The sequence below is a fragment of the Gymnoscopelus braueri genome (assembly GCF_963280865.1).
Source record: "Gymnoscopelus braueri genome assembly, chromosome: 20".
Classification (NCBI taxonomy): Eukaryota; Metazoa; Chordata; class Actinopteri; order Myctophiformes; family Myctophidae; genus Gymnoscopelus; species Gymnoscopelus braueri.
This window is the reverse complement of record NC_137622.1, coordinates 24464885-24487061: the sequence shown is the minus strand read 5'-3', so window position 1 is coordinate 24487061 and position 22177 is coordinate 24464885. Positions and strand designations below refer to the sequence as shown.

General features: G+C 39.2%; 1 protein-coding gene across 1 annotated transcript in view; it reads right to left on the bottom strand.

Moving 5' to 3' along the window:
• The window catches only part of gabra2b (gamma-aminobutyric acid type A receptor subunit alpha2b), a gene marked incomplete at its 5' end in the record, with an annotated part of 32237 nt that extends 21698 nt beyond the window's left edge, over positions 1-10539 (bottom strand). The window contains 3 exons of the mRNA XM_080415567.1: positions 3971-4086; positions 5590-5684; positions 10498-10539. Of these exons, the coding sequence (XP_080271693.1) occupies positions 3971-4086; positions 5590-5684; positions 10498-10539 (253 nt within the window). The remainder of the gene's footprint in view (positions 1-3970; positions 4087-5589; positions 5685-10497) is intronic.
• Between the last annotated feature and the right edge of the window lie 11638 nt (positions 10540-22177).

The following is a 22177-nucleotide window of genomic DNA, read 5'->3' as shown; positions in this document are numbered from 1 at the left end:
CAAGGCAAGGCACTCCTCAGTTCCCACCACAAGCACACCAGACATATAATGAATATGCTCTCTTATTAATGACATCATGTAAATCACAAGATTCTGGCAGATTGCAGGATAATAGGTGCAATCCATTTAGCAAGACATACACTCCAGACTGCTTTTAACTAGTAAAGCTGACTACTAGAGTACAGTATGAACACCAATTGGATTCACCTGATCATAAATGAATGAATGAATGAATGAGATGTTGTTTTTTTAGCTCTGCATGGTGGCTCAATGACGACTAATACAAAGACATCACCCATGTGGTAGATCCTTATACCAAGGTGTAGACAGAGTACATGAATATTTGACTGGTTTAACAAGGGTAAAACACTGTATAAATTGCCATGAAATAATATTACATCATCCTGCTTACTTTTAGGAAAAGAAGACCCAGTTCCATAAAAGACCACCTACATGACAGTTCCGGTGCATGTGCATTTTAATTCCAAAGCACAAACACAATGAAATTTATACAAATGACACAGCCTTGCAGTGGCAAACCAACAAAAGAACAGCCCTTGGGGGGGAATCTTGTTTACTATTTAAAAAGATCCAGAGTGCATTTAATGCCTTGGGGTGTAAGGCTACTTATTTATAGAAACATTCATACTTAAAGTTCATTTATTCAGCAAGAACACCCATAAATATGCATGCTTTTAGTCCAATGTGAACCATTTGGTACAGATGGGCTCACTGAGGCATTGCTAATTTGTCAGAGGTGACCGGTCTATGTTGAGAAACTATACAAATCCCACTGTGTATCCAAACGTTAATTTTACAGTTGCAAGTTTGGGCAGAACAAAAAAAATATTTTATGTGATGTGGCAATATCTATTGCCACGTCCATCTAGGTGGCTATTGGTTAATATCTATATATTTTTTTCCTCATATATACAAAGTAAAATAAACATGTTGAAGAATAAAATATATCAGGGCTACATGTTTGTTGAATACATAGTTTGAATACTGATCAACTGATGTCTGTAAAACATAATTATGAACTATATTAAAATTATATAAAAAGGCAAGTCCAGTTCAAAATTAAATTGAAATTTGTGACGCAGATTGATCGTGTATATTCCATGGCATTATGGCATTATTCACCTGGATCAGTGTGAGGCAGCAGTTACATTATGTCAAAGTCTGGATAGGAGAATGTTTGCTTTCACAGAAATAAGACAGGGTGTGAGGGTGACCAAAAGTGTATTTTCTTGCAAGATCACTAATGATGATGTGGCAGCAGCCGGAGTCACTTTTTTTCCCTCCCTGGCATGATTACAAAGAACGTGTAAGAGACTTTGGATTCACTGCTGGCTTATATATGCCACAACATTTACAACAAAAAATATATTTGACTCATTACTAAACTTGAATAGATTTGAATCTAAACAGTTCACTAAGATAATTACATTAAGGGCTTTCTGTGAATAAAGAAAATGGAAGAGTTCAAACATGGCCTGTTTAAGTTTGGCAATGAATGAGTGCAGGAGAAAATGTGTGTACTATGTAGCCTCAATTCATTCGTTCATCCATAATTTTCTTGCTACCCCCACGAGATCACTGCCTCAGACATTCTCTAGACTCATCTTCTAAAGCTTTACTAATTGATTGTTGTTGGAGTCATAATTACATCAGTGTACATCAGTTTAGAAGCTTTGCCGTCCAGAGAACTGTATAATGTTTATGGTTACAAATCAAACTGTCCAGTGGCATAAAGAAATCAGTGCAAAGATTACTGGCATAAATCAGAGGGACATGCTGCTTTCGTTGAGTGCAATTTCCCAAAGTGGCTTGCATTAAAATGGAATGAAATCTGATACATTTGAACTCATATATCAATGCCTACCTGGTTTATGAAATATCTGAAACAGAATTTCAGGATCAATTTTGTAGGGAGTATAAATGAACCTTTAAATAGGATATCTTTTTTTTTTTTTTACATTATGGCCCTCTTTTCTCCCCCAGGCGATATGAATAGCCTATGTTTAAATTTGGGTTTATATGAAGTGGTTCATATCACCATTTTATATTCCACCTACTGCATGAGCCACAGATCTCACATCATTGTTCGCAGTACGCTATAGGAGGAAAAAGTAAGGTTTGAGCTGCATGGACACAGTACAGCCCTGTCCAGAAATGATACACAGCAACACGAGTCACTGTGGAGGCTGCCTCACCAGCAGAACTCTTCTCTCATAGGAAAATCAACAGAATTACCCTCTTAGAGGGAATAAGGATCCACTTGACCTTAAAGGGAACAGTAGTAGTGGATTCAGTGAGCTCAGTTTGACTGGGTTTTGCCAAAGCCTTGTGCACTTATGTCTGTTCTAATTTCACTTTCTCTCAGTTTCTTTTCACAGAGGCTCTCTAGTGAATTTGATTTACAGTCCAAAAATAGGTTTAATCTATCCACTGCCATAAACCTGGAATTAACTGACCATCTTCTCCAGTGAAATCACTGATATTCCAGGACTGTGCTAGTAAATAAATAAATAAATAAATAAATAAATAAATAAATAAATAAATAAATAAATAAATGAATGAATGAATGAATGAATGAATGAATGAATGAATGAATGAATGAATGAATGAATGAATGAATGAATGAAGAAAGCAAGTGGACTATTTTGAATTATAATAGCCAATCTAAAACAAGGGATTAAATAAGGTAATAGCTAATTTTATTGAACAAGGGATTAAATAAGGTAATAATTAATTGTATTGTGCAAACCTAACCTATGGCAGAACACATGAGAATGAACTTGGACTTCATTCGTTATCAGCAAATACAGTATTCAAGCAGTCCAGTGTTGCAAAGTCTACCAAGCTAAAGGAGGTCTATCCCCATATGGCAGCTCCGGGGCTGGGCTGATGGCCCTATGAATTTGAATTTCAAATGGCAGCAAATCCTGAGGGAGGAGCTCAGCTTTGGGGTGAGGGGCCAGTTGGAAATGAGATGCCAAACATGGAGGATGATCGGGGAGGTGAGGATGGATAGAGCGCCACAAACACTGTACTGAATCCATATGAGAAGATATAATTCTTCTGTCTCAACAAAGAATGTACATTGTGATTAAACACATTATAACACTGTAATTATAGGGCAGTGTTCTTTTAGACATGGCAAGGGTACCTAGAGGCTAAAACGTATTTTCTGTGAGATTCATTCATCAATGTTTACAACCACAAATTCTTGACATGGATTCTAAAAATGAATTATAGTTTCATATACAGTAGCCTATAGAAACCTGTTATTGAAGGCAAAACCTCATGAGGCTTCTTTACCTTTACCTTTATACTATAGTATGGGATTTATTATGTCATCAGATTGTCTAAGGTTACATTCAAGCAACTCAAGTTATGTACCCGAGAATGTCATTTGCACCTGGCATGTGAGTGATGTTATGGTACAGTGTTTCCCAAACATTGGGTCGGGACCCATTATTATGGGTCACAAGTTTTTAATTAAAAAAATCAAGGACATTCCATACATTTGACGATGCGACACGTTGTGAGCCGGTAGATCGGCTATTTTCTCTAGTTTGGGATACCAAATTCCTTTTTTGGGTCTTGAGCTTAGAAGTTTGGGAGTTTTGTTATATTGTGCACTAAATTATTTGAGGAAACTCTAGTGCACTGAGAATGCCACTGAGGGTTCAAAATAAAAACAGACAAATTCCTATGCTGCATAATGTTGAGATTATACAGTAAAACACATTTCTCTAGCATTTCAAATGCTACAGTATACACTATACTCAGCCATATACTGTATGTGTATACATACAGTATACACACACAGAGAGAGAGAGAGAGAGAGAGAGAGAGAGAGAGAGAGAGAGAGAGAGAGAGAGAGAGAGAGAGAGAGAGAGAGAGAGTATACAATATACAGTATGTATGTTCATCTAAGGTGAATATTAAAGGTCTTCCTTACCCCCGATACCAGGCCGTAGACGATTATCGTAGCCATCCAGCAGTCTGTCCAAGATTCTTGTGAACAGGGTTATGTTGTTTTTGAAGGCATCAGTTGCAGGATCAGCATTCACTGACCTAATCAACAGAGTCGAGATAACACCTTAAGACGACCAACCATGAACTGCTTCTGAACTCTAGTCTATACTGTACATTTTCCATTCTGCCATGTAATGGCATTCACCTGGCATCACGTGTTTAATTTAGGAAATGGTGTTTAATTTTGTATTTGATTAAAAATCTGTAATATTCCTCTGAGTAAGAGCAGGTGTAGAGATGGCTCTGGGATCTGAGAACTTCATTTGGAGCCCTCTGGAAGAGTGGCGGGCTCTATTAATCATTACAGTATACACTTCTGTGATTTGAGGTGACCGTCGCTGATATGTCAGGGCTCTCTCATTTTCAATCTTTTCTATGTAACTAGGCCACTATTAGTAATGTTTTCTATGGCCTGGTTTGGGAAAGAGGTTATTGTTGAACATGAGCAATTAGATGCACTAACCCATAAACACATGCAAGCACACACACACACACACACACACACACACACACACACACACACACACACACACACACACACACACACTCTTCTACAAGGACGACCCAGATCAAGGCAGAACATTTGTGCGCCATCTGATCTTGGAGCTAAAACACAATTGAATATGCAAATGTGATCTGGGATGGAGCTTTATGGTAAATGAATTCAGATGATTCTTACACCATTGTCTCATTAGCCTACAGTATATAGATTTGGAGGAGCAAAATCAGGTACATGTATCTAGTCTTATAAGGAAATGTGAATAAAGCAGTGTTCTTTTTCATGTTTATTCTTTATACAACCACTCTAAACTACCCTATAGGCGACTCAAAACAAACAGCAACAGAGCATAATAGGCCTATACAGTATAGGCCATGGATAGGCCGGCCACTTATATGGGGAAAATGTATAAATCAATGCATTGTTGTGCCCACGTTCCATCATGTTCAATCATGAAACGTGATTTGAAGTCCAACAACATGGTTGAAGATTTCCCCTGGAAGATGACAAGTGATCATCAAAACAGATCTTTCCTTTAAGGCAGTGGTTCTCGACCAGTGGTCCGGGGACCACCAGTGGTCCTTGAGGGGGTTCCAGGTGGTCCCCAGCTAAATGATGGAGAATTGGTAACTGAATGGACCCTCATATAGATCTTTAACTCTTGAGAGTGTACAATAAAACTCTTGAAAGAGTGTACAATGAGTGTACAATGAAACCCAAATGGACCCATATGCTCTCAAGAGTTACATTATTGTTAAACATCTGCATTTCTTAATTTACAAGAAGTCTAACACAATTAGAGAATGTAGAAGAATTGTTATTTTGATCAACGTTTGCCTGTTATCTCTCGGGTACCACATCAATACAGCATGGAATTGTGGACAAAATCTTATCCAACGATAACAAAGTATTCTAAGTTTTGGGTCTGATGTCTGAATCTCATCAAACGATGGTCCTCAAATGGCGAATAAACAATGGACCTTGATGTGAAAAGGTTGAAAACCACTGCTTTAAGGCAATAATTCTTCATTCAAACATTTTACCTCGTTTGCCAGAGCGCTGCTGTCAACGCGAGACAGATCAGAAGTGTAGAGGCGCACTGATCCCTGCTATTCCCCATGGCTGCATGTAGATACTCCTACACACAAGAACAGGCAATAATGAAGACACGCTCAATTATCACAGTGGTTCTCAACCTTTTCAGGCTGTGACCCTCAAAAATATTCATATTGGAACTGGGGACCCCCCACCCTGACAAGCACTTGGAATGTAGGAGTTGAGGCATTCAATTTCGTTTGACTTAATTGGTTCCACAGATGAATAATAGGCTATTGTGAAAATAGCCGGTCTACAAGCTCACAATGCCTTGCAATTTTGGCTCGTTGTTATATTATTTGACAATTTGGCCAATGTTTGACCAGTTTTACAGTATAGTTTGTTGATGATCTTTGATGCAGTAATGATAAGCTATTAAAAGGGTCTTAAAAGTCCTTAAAATGTCACTTCACTGTCATCTGGGGACCCCCCCAAAAAATCATGTGGGGGTCCCCACCCACAGGTTAAGAACCACTGAATTATCACAGCGCGATGCGCGGGGCTTTGTGCATTTTATAATCAACGATTCTGATACGCGTCTTCTTTTTTCACCAAATTATCCTTTTAGAAACACTTGCTGTTTGTAAGTGGATGATTGATCTGCTTTGCTTCCCACATCCAACCTTTGCGTAAAGAGGAGACACCATGCAATTGATAGCTACTAATTAGTATTCACTGACACGTTGCTCGCTCCCACTAAATGAGAATGTATTCACGTTAGAAAAACGCACCTGCTCAAGTTGATCAAACGTTTCGATAATATAGCCTATTGTTGTGACTTGTGAGCAGGAAATCCTGCAAATACTTTTATCAACGCAAAGCGGGGGGGGGGGGCATGGGGCTTTTCTTAGCTGTGGTCCATAGCGTTAGAAGGAGTTCTCCTTAACGCCATGTTACTTTTCATCTGTTTCCCGCACACGCACACCCCTGGTAGTCTCTAGTAAAAATAATAATAAATCATTTTCGCTACTAAGATTTTGAAAGCCTACTTTCCTTACTTAGTGGGAACACTCGGAGCACCCCACGTCACGTCTAAAATACACTTTTTGTCTAGAAAAGAAAATATTTCACCGGATGGAAAAACGTTTTAGTTACTCCACTGCGTCCCCTATAGATCTTGTTTTATATAAAAATCCATTGACCAAATCTGTAGGGGGCGCAGTGGAGTAACTAAAAAAAAATCTCCAACCGGTGGAATATTTTCTTGTCTGTCCAAAAGGTGTATTTTTGACGTGAGGTGGGGGGCTCGGAGTGTTCCAACTCAGGAAAGTAGGCGTTCACATCTTAAAACCGTCTTTGTTTTGGTGAGTAGCGAGTGTATTCTTTATTTTGACTATTTAGACGACGAGTGGCTGCGCTACCAGCGGTGTGCGGGCAACGGCTCGAAAGTAACATAGCGTCCAGGAGAACTCCTTCTAACGCTATGGACCAGAGCTAGGCTTCTCTCCCACGCGTCTGAGCATTCTGGACACAGAAATAAACACATACACAATAAACTAACAAACCACGTATTCAAAGGAAAAAGCAGACTAACCTGAAGTGAAGAAAATAAAACAAGGGATTTGCAGCTTAAACCGTCGAAGGAGAAAAAGAAAAAGTTCCGCGCAATTCGACGTGATCTCTCTCCTTGAAATATCTTTGATTGAGCGCAAGTCTATCATAAGAACAAAGCTAACGGTCACTATATTACTGTCTCAGCCAATTGCAGGGCAGCCGAAATGTAATTAAGAGCCTTCATAGTTTCAGAAAATAAGTTAAATAAATAAAGTAGAACATAATAATTGAAGATCTGTAGTGATCCTTAGGTTTTAAATTGCAATGTTATCCTCTCCATTTGTTAACAGCTCGATGTGATTCGTGATAAGGATGGAGCACATCTCAGTCTCCCTCATCTCTCAACACTAAACTACAAAGGATGAGGGAGAAGATACACACACAGGGTCCTAGAGATAGTTTCGTAGCCAGTGGTGGAAAAAGTACTCATATATTTTACTTAAGTAAAAGTATCAATACTGCTGTGTGTAGAAATACTCTGTTACAAGTAAAATTCCGGAATTCAAAATGTAGGCTACTCGAGCAAAAGTACAAAAGTATTGGTATCAAAATGTAGGCTACTTAAAGTATCAAAAGTAGAAAGTACTCATTATGCAGAATGTCCCATTTATCAAGTTTTCAATTCTCTATCTTTTGAAAATAGCAGATCTACAAGTTCACAATGTGTCGCATTGCGACGCATTGTGAACTTGTAGATTGGCTATTTTCAAATGGTCAAAATGTATATAGGGCTGAAGTGGTTAATGTATGTTTTGTATAACAATAATCAGAATCTACAAAGTAACTAACTAAAGTTTTCAAATAATTGTAGTGGAGTAAAGGTATAATATTTGCCTCTGAGATGTAGTGGAGTAGAAGCAAAAGTACTGAAAATTGGAAATACTTCAGTTAAGTAAAAATACCTCAAGATTGTACTTAGGTAAGGTTCTTGAGTAAATGTAGCCTACTTAGTTACTTGACACCACTGTTTGTAGCCTATTCACTGAAAGGTCTCACGAGACTCACCCTCTATTTTCGATAAGCTGTGAAGAAGATTATCCACAATATGTCCCTCTAAAATTGATCAGGTGTTGAGGTTAGTGATTAGTGATACTACATTTTAAATTGTATGGATTTCACAGCTTATTGTAGATATCCCCACTGACACTTACAGCTATTGCTGGGAATATGTGATGTGAGATGAATAGGTTAAAGCAGTATTATAATCATTCAACATTTTTTAAAGTTTGTTTTTTGATTAAAAAGGAAACAGCGAATCAAAAAATGCCATACCTGTCAAATGGCATCCTGGCTCACCACAAACCAATAATGTTTGACTTAGTTATATTACTGACTCTGTTAGTGCTGTCTGTCAATCAGCTACTGTATGCAGTGTTAGTTTTCTTTAAGATTTCTGAAAGGATATTTTTGCTTTCCATTTTTTTCTGTCACCTGTCCAAACAAATTATGTTTGGACACTCTATGTCCAAACATAATTTGTTGTGTCTCCTTTTCTTTTCTTTTTAGCCACGTTGGGCATGTCAACCATTTCACTGCCAATCACGTAGATCTACGCGAACCGATTTAAAGCCGCCACGTGCCAATCGCGTAGATCTACGTGAAGTGAAAAAAAAAAAAGACCAAGGAGATATGATTAGTTGAAGATCTAGACTCCTATCCACTTCCTTGTTAACTTAAAACTTAAAAAGTCTATATTTCGGCTCCTGAGTACTTTTTTTTTTCCAATGAAAAACTCTGGCACTGGCTAAAAAAATATGAAAATACCTCCGGCAGTTAATGTGTTGGTGTACATCAGGCAAAAATAGGTGAACATTCTGCGAAAATAACAGATCTACAAGGCCACAATGTGTCTTGTTGCAAGGCATTGTGAGCTCGTAGATCTATTTTCACTATTTGACATACAGCAAGTACTGTATATGGTTCTGCCTAACGATGTCAGGTCTGTTGACCTCAATCGATCCCAACCTACATTTTTAGAGCCACATTAACACACTTGTTCAGACATGGAGGAGGATCAGATCCATTTAGATTTTTAAAGACACCAAAATCATCATACATGCATTTAAGCGGCTTGACTATTGCAATGAGGAGGCTGTGTCTCTGGAGTAGCTCCTGGCTTCATGTTGAACTGTCCTTGAGCAGGACACTGAATCCCTGACTTGTATGAATGTGTGTGAGATAAAGATGCTATATAAATGCTGACCATTTAACAATGACGTTTTAACATGCCTTAACAAACAAACAAAAAACACTCCAAATTGTAACAGAACACTGCTTGTAGACTTATAAAACCACGAGAAGATTATTATATTATTATATTATATTACTCCTATTTTACTTCTCCACTGGTTGCCTGTCTGCTTTAGGATTGATTATAAGATTTGACTGATTACCTTTAAGGCACTTTATGGCCTGGCCACTGATTACATTTTTGAGTTAGTAACCCCCTAGCCTGAGGCCCTTGGGTGGTTGTTCCCGAGTGGAGACTGAAGACAAAGGGTGACCGTACCTTTGAGGTGTCCTCGACTCTGAATGACCTGTCTGTGGAGCACAGGCTTGATAAATCATACCTGTAAATCTTCTTTTAAATCCATTCTTGGCCAGGGCCGCAGCTTGGCGGTCCAGGCACGCTAGGCTGCAATGCCAGCCTGGCAGCGTGTCGGGTGTTCGACTCCCGATCCCGACGACCTTTGCTGCATGTCTCTCCCCATCCCCTGTCAGCCTACTGTAATCTATCAATAAAAAAAAGGCTTCTTAAAATGTACTTGTATGGAAAAGCCTTTCCATTGTTTGAAATTTGTTGTAATTTCATTGTTTGATTCTCTTGTGTCTCTTTATGTTTTATTTTTATACATGTGTTAATCCCCTCATTATACCTAATGATAGTACTTTAGCAAACTAATTTAGCAAAATGGTAATTGTAGTACATGTAATGTACTACAATTTCACTATGAAAGGCATCCGCCTTCACATGCAGACGCGCTCTCGCGCACGCACACACACACACACACACACGCACGCACGCACGCACGCACGCACGCACGCACGCACGCGCGCACGCGCGCACACGCGCACACGCGCACACGCGCACACACGCACACACGCACACACGCACACACACGCGCACACACACACACACACACACACACACACACTCACGGACACACACACACACTCACGGACACACACACTCACGGACACACACACTCACGGACACAGACCCATTATCAGGCTCAGAGACTTCCCCCTGACACCACTCCAGTCCAGAAGGCGGTCCCATTGATCCCAGCCTTAATCCATACCTGTGACAGGTGATCAATGAAGCAGTTCATCTCAATCACCATGACCCTTGGGCACTGCATCCAGTCCGGCAAAATAGACATGTGGAAAAAATGCTATAAACTATATTGTCAAGTGTTCATTTAACTCTGAAAGTGGAGTCAAATGGACCCGTACTGGTACATTTGGTTCCATGTGTACACTTTTGGAGTTACAAATGATTTAGCACTGAGGATTTTACTGTGTAGCCTATCTGAAGGGAAACAAAGTCAATGAAGAGAGCTAGGGCACAAGTGGGGAATGTATAATCTTCAACTCATGGTAAACATGTCTATATCTGTGTTACCTGAATCTGGTAGCCTATGGGTTATATGCAGCAAGTTCTTTATTGCAAGATGTTGCATCAGTCTAGTACCAGCATGTCCCAAATGAGCACAATGAGTGACGCTGCATATTGATCAATTTCATTGGGGAAGATGGGAAGGACGGAGATAACAGCAACATGACATATTATTTAACACTGACTGATAATAATCACACATAATGAATTAATTCCCCTTCTGTATAACACCCATATTGTTTACAATGATACAATTGGGGAGAGGAGAAATTAATTTATCTACCCCTCAGTCACAGCATAAATCTGTGTCATGGACTGTATTGGCACCTTTCTCCAAAGTGCTTTACAATGCGTTTCACCTTCACCCATTTGCAAACACATTCACACACCAATGGTGGAGGAAACCATGCAAGGCATCAACCTGCTCATCAGGAGAAGTCAGTGTCTTGCTCAAAGGCTACTTGCACACGCAGCCAGGAGGAGAACAGGCAACATTCCAACTTGTCTTAAGGTGACTCTCCACCAAACAGATTACTTCAGACTACAATAGACTAAAACAGACTGGCAGTCTGTTGGCAAAAGTTGCATTTAGTTGAGCACAAACTGTCGGCCGACGTTATTGAGGACTCATTGTTACAGGCAGCGTTGCCATATATTGTGAGAGAAATAAGCAACCGGGTCGAGGAAAACGAGCCCAAAACAAGCAACTTAGGCCACATGACATGAGTACTTTAAACCTATATGCATCGGCTATTTGAAAATAGCAGATCTATGTACAAGCTGTACATAGATCTGTCTATACGTATATATTTAAAAATGCCTGTTTTATGCCTTCTGTAAAACACTTCTGTAAATAAACGTTCTTTGCCTATTATATTAAAGCATATTGTTTTTTAAAGGTTATTCTTGTGCACACCTGTAAGTTGGAGCTATCATTGCAAGGTGCTCATACATCTTGAGCCTCTGGCTACCTTGAAATGTAGTTTTCTTTTTACAGCATCGCTTATTGACATCATACCTTGAGCATCAGCACTAGAAGTTATATGGGGCAAGAGAAATACCAAGGGAGTAACAACTGCAGTTAATGACAGCAGAGAATTGATTGATGCTGCAGTTTGTAGAGGAGCAGGTACATGACAGTCTAATCAATCAATAATCTACCATCTACAATATTACATGCAGTGGTGGACAGTAACAAAGTACATGTACTTGAGTACTAAGTACACTTCAGTACAGTCTTAATAGAATAGAATATAAACTATTTTTATTAGCCATGTGATGACACAGTTCACAGATACACTACACATCCTTTGTCTTCACTACACATCGTACACTACATTTACCACACACACACACACACGCACACACCACACACGCACACACCACACACGCGCGCACGCACGCGCGCACGCACGCACGCACGCACGCACGCACGCACGCACGCACGCACGCACGCACGCACGCACGCACGCACGCACGCACGCACGCACGCACGCACGCACGCACGCACGCACGCACGCACACACACACACACACACACACACACACACACACACACACACACACACACACACACACACACACACACACACACACACTTTGATCACAGCATCATCTGCTGGAGAAGCACCGTAATGCTAGGAACTGTTGTACTTAATCATAAAGCTTATTTGACAGTAGAATTCCAGGCAGAAATTATAGGAGTCTGGTGATTCAACCTCATCGTTCAATGTCAGTGGAGTGGCCGCTCCAGATTGTAACATTTGACCGGGAAGATGTCACATCCCAGTTCAATGGTTCCAAGATGATTACACATTGGGAATGGTTCACAAATTCTACACAATACTCAGAGGTGCACAAATACTAAATTGACTGTTGAAGGCCACATAAACAAAGAAGAATGTGAATTCTCAAATGTAGTAGTGTAATATTTTCTTTTTTTCCCAATGAATCTTTCAAATTATTGTTCTTAACCTTCATTGAGGGAGATTTGTAAGGGTATTTATTCACCTGATTGAAAGAATGAGCATGAGGAAACTGACAAAATGTATTTTTATTGAAAGGATATCACACTGAATCGTATTCAGTCCCAGAATACATAGCAGTATTGCTGTAACTGCGTTGCTTGAAAAACTTTCCAGACAGTAAATAAGAAATATCTAGCTCAATAGTACAGTACAATATAATAATTGTTGTCTCCAGTGACAAATGAAAAAACACAGCACTCAAATCAGCCAGTTGAATGTCAGCAGCATCAGTTGATTCAACAGGCGGTGCTGATAAATGCTAAAGCTTTCTCAGGCCAGTTACCTCGGCAACAAGCAGTGCATGGCAGAAGAAAAATGTTGTGAGAGAAAAAAACAATGAGGAGCACACCGAAAGAGGCTGACACTCTTAAAGTGATAGGTCACCTGTTCCTGTCATTTTACAAATCTGCGGTTAAACAGCAACGGCTTCTTTTTTATGTGTTTTGGCTTGTATGGATTGACTGTGGAAAAGAAATTCCCCTCTGAGGACAGACAATCAATCATCCATCCGTCCGTCCATCCATCCATCCATCCATCCATCCATCTATCCATCTATCTATCTATCCTTGTTCGAACAAATTGAACAAGGTAATATGACAACAGAACGATTTTCCTTCCGTGTTGGATCAAGTTAACTTTTGAATTATTATGTATCATGTCTAGTGAGTACATGGAGTGGAATAAGAATCCAAGTAAATAAGAGTCACCTGAAAATAACCCTACATATACTCTGTTTGCTCAACTAAGATGACTAGAAATAGTAAGTTTGTCCTATAATTTGCTAAAAAAACAAATCTTATTTACGTTTTGAGACAATGGGACCTGTTTTATTTTATTTTTTTCTTCCTGTTTTATGTATTTTATACATTTGTTGTATTTGGTTTTCATCCTGGGGTGGGATTATTTACCAGCCCTAATGCCTGTTAGTAGTTAGTCAAATAGACCCTCTGGATTCTAGATTCTTCTGTTTCCATCTTTTTTTCCTCCTCTTTTACACAGAAGGAGGGGTGCAGATGGCTTTCTTGTTCACATGTGCTCTGTGTAAATGAGTAATCATGCATTTCCTGAAAGAAATCACATGAAAATGTCATCTCTGTAGATCAGTTTTCCATTGGTATCTTTCATGCATTCAATATAAGATATAGCTTTGTGAATGCTTATCTAGTCAGGCGAGTTAAGAAAAACACAATCTTCTTTTTAATGTACAGTAAAACAACGAGACATTGCTCCCTATGGGAGTTTGTGTGCCTTGCCCAATAACACTTCAATGGTTGTTGCTGCATGTGGAAGAGGAGATGCTATAGCTAATCCAAAGACTAAATTGGTTATTTCTTATTTATTTAAAAAAAACTTTATTTGTTTGGACTAAACAGTGCATTTGTGTGATATAGGTCCAAGTCTTTTCCTCTTGCAAATTGTAACATTAATACAATATTAACATTAGGTTTAATGAATGACTACGGTAACCCCAAAATATGTCTTACAGTTAAAATTACAATTGCCCTGCTACATCAGAAATTACATGACCTAATGGAAGATGGCAACAGATGGACGGATTAATGTACAATTTAGCTGTGCTGAACATTAGCATAATGCTCTTTGGATATCTAACATCTATAAATGATTGCTTCATTTCATGATATTTCTACATGATGATAAACTGTTTTCTTAGCTCCTTCCGCAAATTATGCTCCTAAATCCAGGTTAGCTGCACAGTACCTTTGCAATATATGTCATGATTCAAGAATCATGAATCATGAATCTCGATCTCTATTTGTAATTTTGTATATAGATTTTCCTCCTGTTTATTTGAAATGGGAACCCCACAGAAATGTTGGAGGGCAGTGCACACAAGTGTTGTATGGAGTTCAAGGAGAGTTCACATAATATGTGAACTATCTATAATCTATATTATAGATTAACTGACTAGAGGATGAATTTAATAAAGAAATGCTCAGGTTGGATACCGACAAACAATAAGGAATTACTGTATATCTGCATAACATGTTTGATCCCATTTGTATGTTACATAATTCAGATGACTCACACATGTATATGATTTAAAAGGTAGACTCCATAACCTTGGCATTGCTATCTATTGCCAGTAGTTCTGCATTCTTGCTATTACTAATTTACCTCAGGTTACCAAGGAAACTAAACCAAAGGCAGTTCTACAGTTTCTGCAATTGTTTTGCTGTTCATACTGTATCTATCAGTAGTGGGCCTATAATGGCCTATCTCAAGACTGTGACCTAGGCCAATTTATGGCCTAGGTCACATATTCTGTTTTCTGAAAAACAACCATTATTTTAGCAAGGTGATGACATGTAAAAAATTAAGTGAGAATTTATTTTTTGTAAGTCACTCATCTCCATCTATCCCACGCTTTACAAAGATATTCTGAAAATGCAAAAATGTGAATTAAAAAATAAATGTAAGCACTGTTCGCACTATTTATATAATAGTGAGAACAGAATAGTTTCATATATTTAAATGAGGAGCATGGACTTAAAGAAATATTTCTCTCAGATCATGATACAAAGGACAATATAAAATTAAATGAATTTCATTCTCCGCCTTGTTCAAATTCACATATTCTATCATTCTCCACTACCCCTGTCTTCCTGTTTCAATATGGAATATATGGAATTATCTGCGAACAGATTGACCTCTGACTTTTTGGGAATTATACAAAACATATCTTTTCACATTTATAATCTTTTTTATATATATATATTGAATATATTCTTAATATTGGCTTTTGCCAATTTCTTTCTGCCCAAACCTGATTTGGTTTTAAACTCCTCCACATTCACAGTTATTGTTTGAAAATAATGTTCTTCCAAACTACATTCCTGTAATAAATGTAAAAATAAATCTGAAACCCATTCCCCTCCAACAAACAGATCCCAATAAAAACTGTTGTAGAGTCTAAAAAGCCACTAGGTGGTGTGGTATTATAAGATGTCACTAGGGGGTTGGCAATCAGGCATACAGTATGAAGAATGACGGACAATTCTTAAAGAGATAAATTATTTTCTTACTGGCCTCAGTGTGAGATGAATGCACAATTGGATTTGCTTATTTTTTACTAATTGTTATTGTTTTATTCATTAACAAGTATAATTTAGAGAATCTATATAACAAAATAGACTGTTGAAAGAGCCTTAAATTGTTTCAGTTCATTACATAAATATACTAGAAAAAGTGCTCCTCTGAGCACAGGTCTCCGCCAGGTCAGGTAGGTTAAAGTGGGCCATTACAGAAGTTGAGGGATGAATGTTGATGAAATATGTTCATTTGTGGGAGTATAGTTTATAGTTTTGAGTTTGAGTTACTGTTAATTGTATTGTTATTAATGTGAAATGGCTTGTTATAGTGTTATCTTCACTACACATCGTACACTACATTTACCACACACACACACACACACACACACACACACACACACACACACACACACACACACACACACACACACACACACACACACACACACATGCACACGCGCACACACACGCAATTCAATTCAATTCAATTTTATTAAAGTGTCAAATCACAACAAGTTGTCTCAAGACACTTTACATGTAGAGAAGAGACCCGACATCCCACCCTGAGCAAGCAATTTTGCGACAGTGGCAACGAAAAACTCCCTCTTAACTGGAAGAAACGTCAGGCAGACCCTAGGCTCTAGGGTGGCGGCCTTCTGCCTCGACCGTGTCGGGGGAAAGAAGAGAGAGAGAGGGAGAGACAGACAGACAGAGGAGAGACAGAAAGAGATACAGTGCAAGTAGTAACAATAACAATAGTAGCAAATATAATAGTGTAAGATAGTATATGATAATATAATATAGTACAGCAATAGTGTGTATGCAGTATATAATGGTATAATATAAGAATGTTAAGATAATATACAGTATAGTGTAGTGGTATAGTGTAGTGTAGTAGAAATCCACGGTCGTGCTCCATGGAGAGGCCCGGTCCGCAGTCACAGTATTGAGCCGCAGCTGGGGGTCCGTAGTGACAGTCCATGGACCTGCGACGTGGGAAATAAAAGAAACTCCGGGGAGCGGGTCCCCGGTTGTAGAATTAGTGGCAGGCCTTAAGATATCATAAGATTCTTGACACTCTGAGGTTTGGGAAAGAATGTTTCATAATGTCTTAAAATTCAGCATATTATGCTCAAAATGCTTACATTATGCTTAATTGATTTAGATTACTATAGTAGGCTCTTAGAGGATCACATTTGAAAGATTAAATTGATTGGTGCTCCCCTTTAATCCAATTGATTCCTGATATGGCTGGCATCATTCCCTATTTTTTCCCTGTGTGCAGTATATCTACTGCCACTGAGTAAACTTGAAGTCAACTTTGGTTTACTTTTGCCGTTGACGTTGCATATTAGTTGTTTGTATAATGTTGGTGGCGTATGAGGTGAAGCATATTCTGCTGTTGCACTTGAGTGATTATGTGTGTGGAGATTGGTATTATTGGAACTTGGATCTATTGGATCTATTTAATCTCATATCAATCAAATTATGTGCTTGTTTTTTACTCAAAATCCTACAAGCTGATCAGGTTAGCTATCCATCTTGTGGTCATGCTTTTGGCATACAGCTGCACGCATGCAGCTTAACTGAGTGCTATTCCTGGCAGGAAACTGATTTCATTGAATCATCAGACTAAAAGTAATGCTGTGCAGTCTTCCAGGCTAGTTCCTATATGAGCATTTTATGGAAACTGACAAATTACAGACTTTGCAGGACTTGCCTTGCGACATAAGATTTAGAGGCTGTATTAACAGATCTTTTATTGTAAAATAGTGGCATGATATCAGAAAAACATTTAACAAGAGCATGTAATGCATTACTTTATCTGTGTTGACTATTTCATTATTTTGCAGTCAAATTTATGCATGGGTGCCAATAATACCAGAGCACACCATATAGTACAGTATATTCAAATATGCACTGTAACAGATTTAACGAGTGGCAAGTACAAAATGAAAAATGAGTTTCTCTTATTGGTTTAATTCATTAACAATATTCAATAATGATATTAACATGTTTATTTCTGTTTGTGCAAACAAACAGAAAATGCTGCACTAGAGCAATTCATGCAATGGATTCATTGGATTAATACTTAAATACTTACTTTTCTTCCCATGGTTAGTGAGAATGTGGGTCAGTTTATACTATGGATGCCCCAATGATTAGTTTGTTTGTTATTGGTTGTCTACTGCCCAATTATCATTCCTTATCATACCACACATGATTTCATTTTTTGCCAGACCCAGAGGGTCGGCCTACATGAGGCTCTGCCCCCTTTCGTCCATACATGGGCGAAAAAGACCGGCTGTATAAAAGGGACCCTTTCTTCTCCATACATGGGCATAAAAGGGACACAGGCTGACACGTCATACGAAGTCCGTCATACGAAGTCCTTATAAAGTACTAGGAATTTATTCTGGGTCTGGCAGAACCAGGTCTCCTGGTCTTGTTTACAAACTCTGTCTGTCTTCCTGTCTGTCTGTCTGTCCGTCTGTCCGTCTGTCCGTCTGTCTGACTGTGTCCCTTTTATGCTCATACAGTATATGGAGATCACTGATGTCATCAGTATGTGCCCATATATGAGCATATGGGCATATACGGCGGTTCTGGACAACCGGATCTCCATATATGCCTATGCATATCGGTCGGATCGGCGGTTCTGGATAATCACCTATCCGGTCCTCGCCCTTCATCCCCTCATCTACCCACCCCATTCATTTCTCCACTTCTCACAACCTACTTATGGTCTCCTCAGTGAGTCACAGTCACACAGATACAGAATGTAAAGTGAGATGGGCAGTCTTAGTTTTCCAATGTTTGTTGGTGACCTCCAGTGGAAGAATGTGAAAAGGTATGCTCTGGTGGCAAGTTCTTTACATACAGTATAACAATCTGTATAGTCAAAGAAGTCATGCCTCCATGAGCAGTTAACTGTAGACTAAATATGTTTTTGATTGAAGGGGGAACTTTAATGCTGAATTGTCAGATGCACACACTAGCCAATTATCACATTCTCACCCTCAACCCCTGATGGACTGAAAAGTGATTTTCTGTTCTGACATCTGTTCTAAGACACTATAAGACACAGATGTTTGGACATGCTCTAGTTAGTTATCCCAGTGTTGGGAGTAAAACACCCATACACTAATGTGAATTAAGCAAATTTATCCCAGACCCAGACACAGCCTGGGGGCAACATTGTCAGAAAGTTAAAGCGCTTTTCGGTGAAAAGAGCATGAATTCAAATGTATTTGTCTAGATGCTTGAGACAGGATATGTGATTTTCTTATTGGCTGAGGGATGTTTGTTTTTTTCCCCTGCTCCCAACATGTGTCGACTGGGACGATGTCAACAGCAGTTATTTTAAGATAAAGTGTGTGAAATATCAAACATAGCAGTGCTGCTTACTGCTTAGCAGTTACATTGAAACTTGAGAGCCTGGGACCAGACGAATCTGTGAGTGCAAAACGCAATGATATAGTCTGGCTACGCGAGGCTACATTTGACAGCCATTCAGAAATTGGACCGTTGGAGCCATTTCTGTGGTTCAAACATGGAACTGAATATTTTTGAACCAATTAGTGTTACATTAATACTGCATACTGTATTTTCCATGATTATGAGGAGGCGGTGCCGCGCAGCATGGCCGAATTGTGTAACTTAATCAGTCAGTCATGTTCAGTTTTTGTGTTACCCTTATAGAGGTTTGGTCCTGCCAGTTTAATAAATCATCCAGGCTGACTGGAAACAAGAGTCAGCCATATGTACTCGACCTTGGCTGCTCAAGTAGCACCAGCACAGACATATCTCTGTTTGATTGACTGCTGAGCACAACAGAGGTGGATTAGTAGTATACTATACTGCACTAGCCTACTGTACTAAGATTCTAATGACAAAAGTTTGAATTAATGTAATCTCTTTTACTTTGGAGTGAAAATAATATCTTAAGGTTGTAATATTTTGGTACACACTGATTACCTCTGCATTGAATTTATGTTTTTTGTTCTTTGACATTTTCATATGATATAGAAAAACATATTCCCTGCACACTGCACAAGTAAAGATTAGATTATTCATATGGTTCTCAAATATAAATTATTAACGGCAAATGCAAGTGAAATACTCGCACAATAGAACCCTGCAAATCATAAGAAAAGGTTGGTTAAAAGATAGACCCTGCTGTTGTGCTCCAGCCAAACAGTACAGTAACTTCACATCACTGGAGTGCATTTCTATAGTGCCTTACATTCACATATTTACACACACCTTCACACACCGACTGCAAAGGCAACCATGCTAGGCACCAACCTGCTCATCGGGAGCAGTTAGGGTTCAGTGTCTTGCCCAAGGACACATCGACACAAATTCAGGAAGAGCCGGGGATTGAACCCAGACGGTCACTCTACCTCCTCCTGAGCCACTGCCGCCCCTACCAGACTACTAGGCTGTATTGTATCCTTACAATAGTGCCGCATTAAGGCCCGGACGGTTGGTGTAACCGTCAAAAAAGAGTGCTGCATTAATTCCACCTAACCTGCAAGTTGTCAAACTACGTTTCCTTAAATTACATAAGGGTGAAAGTGTGTTTATAAGTATTCATGAACATGATGCCTTTTTTGGTGGGCAGTGGCAATGCACAGGGATAGAATAGAAACTAAATAAATCAACACCCTCTATGCTGGGTGCCACATCACTGCAGTAGAATCCTCTGTATATTTGCATATAGTTAGTGGAGGGTGATGATGATTCATGTTTACAGCCTTACAGGCAAGTTCAATTGAAAAGTGATATCGTGTAGCTGAATTTTTTAAAGCGTGCTCTAGCCTATGGCAAAAAAAAATTCAATTTGGTTACAATATTGTAGATATTGCGCTGACCCAGTGGTTCCCAACCAATTTTTTATGATTAATGTTATATTGCCATTCAAATCTTTGTGTTTTGCGAATTATTTGGGGGCCCACTTGCAATATCCTCATGGCCCACCAGTGGTCCCCTGCCCACAAGTTGGGAAACACTGCTCTGAGAAAAGACATGTTTGATTACATCTGAATGATGTAAGCTGTAAAATATTGATCTTTTCTTTTTTGCCCGAATCTTTAACATGGCCTGATTATCTGACTGAAGCAGAGACATAATTAACACAGATAACAGCATGAATCTAGATACTTTTAGAAGGGACGTCCCCAGTGAAAATTTATTCTATGCTTTATCCACTGATCCACATTAGACCAGATTGTGGTCAAACACTTTTTATTTTACATCATGTTGACATAGATGAGCTGATGTGTGCCATAAGATCAGAGACGCTAACACAGGTATGGGCAGTGTAGGCAGACGTTGAATGAGAAACAGCTCGTCATTCAACTTCTGCCTATATAAATGGTCAATGTTTACATTGAGTTAATACTCAGTATTTGTGTGGTTAAGCTGAAGGTTAGTCTTCTATTTGAAGCATAATTAGAGGAGTAGGCCAACATTTCAAGGGCTAACTTGGACTGATAAGAGTATTTATTGTGTTGCAATTTGCATCAGAAACTGCACTAAAACTTCAAATGATGCTGAAGTTTATTATTTATTCATTTAATCAAATAATGTTATAGTAACTTCTGCAAATGGACAAAATAAACAGATTATGAATAGCAATTAATTAATGGTAAGGTTGGGTCAAAAACAAAGAGGTAAAGTTTTCATCACTACCAACCTGAGTTTCATTTGACAAAATAGCATGTTGAATTTGACAGATCTGTCTCTCATGTTGCTCAGGATTGCTGAAAAACACAAGACCACCCACCACTGGTACTCAATGAATCATACGCTGATGTACAGAGCAGTTAGGATGGAAAAGAACAAATGCATAAATCTGTTGTTGACCGGGTCCTCATCAGCATGCGAATGTCACACGACACCATTATCATGTGTCTGCTTCATACACACAAAAGATGTGTGTATAGGAGAGAGCAGGGGAGAGAGAAGAAAAAGAGTGTGGTGTGTGTGTGTGTGTGTGTGTGTGTGTGTGTGTGTGTGTGTGTGCGTGCGTGCGTGCGTGCGTGCGTGCGTGCGTGCGTGCGTGCGTGCGTGCGTGCGTGCGTGCGTGCGTGCGTGCGTGCGTGCGTGCGTGCGTGCGTGCGTGCGTGCGTGCGTGCGTGCGTGCGTGCGTGTGAGAGACAGACAGACAGACAGACAGACAGACAGGCAGGCAGACAGACAGACAGACAGACAGACAGACAGACAGACAGACAGACAGACAGACAGACAGACAGACAGACAGACAGACAGACAGACAGAC